The sequence below is a fragment of the Diadema antillarum genome, unplaced genomic scaffold, assembly GCF_040938485.1.
Source record: "Diadema antillarum isolate AM-2024a unplaced genomic scaffold, OU_Dant_1.0 seq00000775_RagTag, whole genome shotgun sequence".
NCBI lineage: Eukaryota > Metazoa > Echinodermata > Echinoidea > Diadematoida > Diadematidae > Diadema > Diadema antillarum.
Window position 1 is genome coordinate 1881439 of NW_027271664.1, and position 6310 is coordinate 1887748.

Consider the following 6310-nt stretch of genomic DNA (forward strand, 5'->3'; position numbering starts at 1 on the left):
ACCATTTTCATTCGAAACAGTTGCCAATTTGCAACCAATTTACTGATCTAATTAATTCTAAATGTTGCCAATTTTAATATCCTCAAACAATTTTGCATAAAATAATTCATATGAGCCAATCCAACTTTAAACTATGATACTTTCATCACATGGCTCCTTTAAATTAAGAATTAATTTACCCTTAACACATTCATTCAAAAATGAAATCAAACTGCAGATACTCCTGATTATCTTTAACATGACACAATTTCATAGGATTGCCAAATTGAGCAATCTTGTGACATATCATTGAATGCATGTAATACTAGTACTTGTAGATAAACACATGCGAACATTCAATGCACTCTTATTAAACTGACTGAATTCAACTCGAATTCACTATAATTGAAAAACCATTCTGCCACTTAGGAAATTGAGTAGTTTCATGACTCATATTTCTTAAATGATAAAACTGCAAGTATACACATTCATAAATATGCATATTTCCAATTGTTTTAAATAAAACTGTACCTTTGGCTTAAATTGCACGCATACTCAATACGCACAAAGAGGGGGAATTTACCTCTCATCAACCCTTTCCTTGTGACTCTCAAATTTACGTGTTATTCTGCTCAAATTTAAATCGTGCAATGTTTACCTTCATATCTTGCTAATTATCGTCTCAATTTCATACCCTTTTGAGAGTACAACATAAATGCAATTTCGTAGTAACCTTTATAACATGAACAAAGTACATGTAGAACACATGAGATATTCTTGACCAATTGATATATAATCTATTATATTTGGTCTCACTGTAGTACACAAAAATGGTATAGTCTTGAATTCAGACCCTAAAGCACAAAAAGGAAGCATTTAAATGAGAAGTTCACACGCTTTATATTCTTCCAATGAGCATCCATTGTCTTTTGACTTCACCACAACAATGGAATGTATTAAATACTTATTGGTATTCTTGAGTTCAGTCTGTAAGTTGGATTTTTCACCAAATTAAGTTCCTGATGGTGAATTAGAGTTCAAATCATCACAAATGTCTGAAATTTGTCCATTTGAGGCTAAAGTCTATTTCAAATAGTCTTAAATTTCAGTCCTGTTGGCTCTTTGGCTGGGAATTATTGCTGGTCTACATTAGAAACGAGGAGAACCAGCTTGTGAATGGGGCGATCAAGGTAAGTCACTGGGCCCTTTCGTTTTCCCTTATTGTCTAATTTCGTGTCCCCTACTGCAAGTTTCACCTTACGAACCAAGTCATCCTTCGATTCATATACCTCAACAATTCTTCCAAGAGGCCATGAATTTCTCGGAGCGTTATCGTCCTTGATAATCACTACATCTCCTACTTCCATGTTGCGATGTGGCTTGGTCCATTTCTGCCGCGCCTGCAGCAGATTGAGGAACTCTTTCCTCCAGCGACTCCAGAATTCATTAGCTAAGTGCTGGACTCTTCGCCAGCGTTTCCGCGCATAGACGTCCTCACGACAGAAGCTTCCCGGAGGTGGAAGGATGATCTTCGTCTTTTGAGTCAACAGATGATTAGGAGTCAGTGGAGTGGGATGAGTAGGTTCATTCAGAAATTCAGTGGTTAACGGGCGACTGTTCACAATGGCTGCTGCCTCACACATCAAGGTCCTCATTGACTCGTCGTCTAGTTGCTGACCCACCTGATGAAGCAGGACATCTAGGACTTGACGTATGGAACGTATTTGCCGTTCCCACACTCCGCCCATGTGGCTTGAAGCAGGTACATTGAATTTGAAGGCAATGAAGTCGCATCCTTCCTTGAGGAGAAAGTCCTTTACTTGGCCCTCACTGGATTCAGCACACCGCTTGAATTCTGCCTCGGCACCTACAAAGTTGGTTCCCCTGTCACACCTCAGTTGCTTTACAGGGCCTCTCACAGAGATAAAACGCCTCAGAGCGTTGATGAAGGCATCCGTGGTGAGAGCATTCAGAACTTCGATGTGCACGGCTCTGGATGCCATACACGTAAAGATCAGTCCGTAGCGCTTTAGTTCCTTTCTGCCTTCCTTGATCAACCACGGTCCAAAGCAATCAACTCCAGCATACGTGAATGGTGGGGCAGGGGTAAGACGGTCTTTGGGCAAGTCCGCCATTTTCTGTACTTGCGGTGGTTGTCTGAGTCTACGACATGTCACACATTGGAAGATGAGCCTTGAGACGAAGTTGCTGCAACCCAAGATCCAAAATCCCTTCGTTCTGAGATGGTTGATTGTCATACCCCTTCCTCCGTGAGCAACATCGGCATGACACTGGGATACGATTAACTTGGTGAGATGTGTCTGAGGTAAGATGGCAGGATGCTTGCTTTCGAATGAGATGTCCGACCTTCTCAGACGTCCTCCCACTCGTAGGATGCCATCATCATCTATGAAGGGGTCAAGATGATGCAGACGGTTAGCGGCCTTGCAATGACGTCTTTTTTCTCTTTTGCTGTGACGTTCATTACCCTCTACTGCTTTCATTTCACCAAGAGTCTGTCTTTGAATCAGCTTTATGATTTCTTTTTCCGCTTGAAGCAGTAGTTCGGTACACAGCGGTTCCATTACCACCTGCTTGGAATCACATTTTCCATCTCTTTCGTCCCGTCGTGCTTGGCAACGTTTCCGTAGGTGCGATCGGAGACGAAGACAGTTCGCCACAGCTCTTTTTGCCCGATACCAACTGGATAGATGATCAAATCTTTCAAGCTCCAGACCGTTTACTTTCTGCAAAGAGGCATGGGTCTCACACTTCACTTCAGGATCTTTAGGAAGAAGGACAGCTTCCTCTTTCGTCTCATCTGGGATTTCCTTTTCCCAAAGGAAGTCTGGACCAGTGAACCACTTTGATGCTTCAATTTGATCGATCGTCAGTCCCCTTGAAGCACTGTCGGCTGGATTTGTTTTTGTGCCGATATGCCTGCATTGGGAAGATGAAGTTTCGTTTCTGATCTGGCACACTCTGTTCGCGACGAACACATGAAATCGTCTTGTCTCGTTCTTGATGTAGCCTAGGACTACTCGACTGTCAGTCCAAAAGATCTCTCTGTCAATGTTGAGATCTAGTTCAGTACGAAGAAATGAGCTCATTCTCACGGATAGGGTTGCTGCAGTGAGTTCCAACCTTGGTACGGTGACAGTCTTGATTGGGGCAACTCTGGCTTTGCCTATCACCAGTGTGCAGCGCACCTCTCCATTCTCGTTTGTCAGTCTCAGGTACGTACAGTGGCCATAACCCAAGTTGCTGGCATCACAGAAATGGTGTAACTCTGCATTCTTGATTTCTCCAAAGCCTTTGGGTTTATAACACCTGTCGATGGACAGCCTGTCAAGTTGGAGAATGTCAGCTTTCCACTTGTCCCACTTGGATTGCAGTATGTCTGGTAGTGGATCATCCCATGCAGCGGAACTCCTGCACAGCTCTTGCAGTATTAGCTTCCCAGGCAACAGGAGGGGAGCTAACAGCCCAAGGGGGTCAAACACTGACATAACGGTCGACAGAGCACCTCTCCTGGTCAGTGGCTTGTCTTGGAAGGTCATCCTGAAGCGGAACTTGTCTGACTCAACACACCATTGAACCCCGAGTGCTTTCTCGATAGGAAGATGGTCATGTAGAAGGTTCAATTCTTTAACTTCTTTAGCTCTGTCATCTACTGGAACTGATTCTAGTACCTTCCTAGAGTTAGAGACGACTTTGTGAACATGTAGTCCTCCATGTTCACACATTTTCTTGGTTTTTGAAATCAGTTCAATGGCCTCTTCCTCTGTAGCTACTGCTTTCAACCCATCATCAACATAGAAGTCCCGATGGATGAACCTGGCCGCATCATGACCTATCTCATCTGCCTTGTCTGTAGCTATCTGTTTCAGGCCATAGTTCGAACATCCAGGGGAAGAGGCAGCCCCAAACAGATGCACATTCATGTGATAGTCAACAGGCTCTTGATGGTAGTCTCCATTTGGCCACCAGAGGAAGCGTAAGTAGTCACGGTGCTCCTCGTTGACATGAAACTGGTGGAACATTTCTTTTATGTCACACATGAAGGCGACATTCTCCTTCCTGAACCTGCAAAGAACTCCGGCTAGAGCATTGGTAAGATCAGGACCCGTCAGAAGGTGGGAATTCAAGCACTCTCCCTTGAATTGTGAGCTGCAGTCGAAAACCACTCTAAGTTTTTTCGGCTCCTGCACCCCATGATGAGGAATGTACCATCGTTTGCCTGATTCGCCTGGTTCCGTCACCCTTTCAGCATATCCCTTCTGAATGAGGTTATTCATTTGCTGGACGTACTGCTCGTAGTAGATGGCATCATTTTCACACTTCCTCTTCAGGTGGTTCAGACGTTTGAAGGCCACTGATCTATTGTTAGGCAGTAAAGGCGTCTTTTCCTCTTTGAAGGGCAGTGACATTTCATAATGCCCACTCTGTGTGATGTGGATCTCCTTCTCCATCATCCTAATGATCTTCACGTCATTCTGTGAATAGGGTTTTTGTTTCCTATCTGGTGTGAAGTCAGCCTCTAGAAGTTGGATGACATGAAGGGGAGCTATTTCTTCCTTCATTGTCGTTGGACGCACGAAGATCACTTCTGATCGACATCCTTGTAGCTGAACCTCTTCAGGCACAACTCGCACTGCTGTACGATGGCTCACACCAATTGGATCGTCGTGACTGTCAGCATACTCTTCGTTCACTGTGCCAACAATGGTCCAGCCAAGGTCTGTCTGGACTGCGTATGGACCTCTATCATCAGGAGAGTGGATGACAGCACGTGGAGCAAGAGCTTTAGCACAGTCGTAGCCTATCAGGAGCCCAATTTCAACATCTTGAAGAGGAGCTATCATGTTTGCAATCCTGGACAAATGTTGGTAGGATCTCGCCATATCAGGAGTGGGGATATGATGTCTATCTGCTGGCATAATATCTCTCGTGTAAGTAGGAGGGAGGTTGATTATCTTCTTGGAGTTGTTGAAAGCTTTCACTTTAAGACCAGTTACCTTTTCACTTTCTATTCTCTCATTCGCCTTGGTCATCGTAGAAAGTAACAGGTTCACCTCAACTCCTTTAATTCTCATTGCCTCCTTCGTTTCTGTGAGAATGAATGATGTATCTGATTGAGTATCCAGCATAGCGTATACTAATCTGTCCTCATGGCATGATTCATGCGAGAGCCACACAGGAACTATCATTGAGGACTTTGTTGAATGACTGGAGTCCAAATTCGATGCACACGATTTTGATTCCAGCATTTCCTTGACATCCCTTTCTTTCTTGGCATCCTGTTGCCGTTGCTTCCACTCTTCATCATGCAGAACAGTAGGATGCTTTCCTTTACAAGAAGAGCAGGTCTGTCTCTTCCTGCATTCCTTTGATAGGTGTCCCCTCTTAAGGCAGCCGAAACAGAGTCCATTCTCCCTGACGACCTGTCTTTTCTTCTGCATCGTCTCTGCACTGAAAAAAGAACATTCGGCGAGGTGGTGCTGACCCTTGCAGAACATGCATGAAGGTGGCCCTTTCGCTGCAGATCCATCTTTCTGATTCCGATGCTGGGTTCCTGTCTACTGAAAGCCAGAAACAGCTGACTTCCTCCTATCTTTTGGTGTCTGCAGCGACTGAAGAGAAGTAACAGGGTCACAAGCGATCACAGCCTCTTCATCGATGAAGCTAGTAAATACAGTGAAGGGTGGGAATGTTCCCCACTGTTGCCTCCATTCAACGACTTTCCTGCTCCATTTCACGACCAGCCAATCGGGGAGTTTCATCAAAAGCTTCCGGTTTTCTCTTTCATCATCGAGATGACTTAGATGAGGAACATACTTAGAAGCTGTGTCACACTGCTTCAAAAAGTCTCCAAGTCTCCTCAGTCCGGTTGCATCTCTCGCTCCTATCTTCGGCCAGGAGTCAAGCTTGTCACGATAGGCATTGGATACCACAAAATGATCTCCGTATCTCTGTTCCAGTGCCCTCTTAGCCTCATTGTATCCAGCAGCATCTCCGATCATTGAGTAACCTTGCACCAAAGATCTCGGCTCACCAGTGAGATACTTTAACAGGAAGTAAAACCTCTCTCCAGGGGGAATTCCTCGATGCTCAATCAAGGCATCATAACTTCTCCTCCATAATGTATAGTCCAGCGGGTTACCTGCGAATATGCCAGGCTCGGGAAGGGGCAGTCTGTTAAAGCAGAGCAGTTCCTTCAAACTGTTAGCGAGAACATCGTGAGTACTGCGCTGGTCTGCTGGTTGCTTTTCTTGTGATGAAGATTTAACGTCATCTTTCTTGGGGGCACCTTCCACAGGGGAGGTATGGT

General features: G+C 44.7%; 1 protein-coding gene across 1 annotated transcript; it reads right to left on the bottom strand.

Moving 5' to 3' along the window:
- Positions 1-1112: 1112 nt before the first annotated feature.
- On the bottom strand, positions 1113-5441 carry LOC139738943 (uncharacterized). Its single transcript, XM_071649567.1, has one exon. The coding sequence runs from the start codon at positions 5439-5441 to the stop codon at positions 1113-1115; it is 4329 nt and encodes a 1442-aa protein (XP_071505668.1).
- Between the last annotated feature and the right edge of the window lie 869 nt (positions 5442-6310).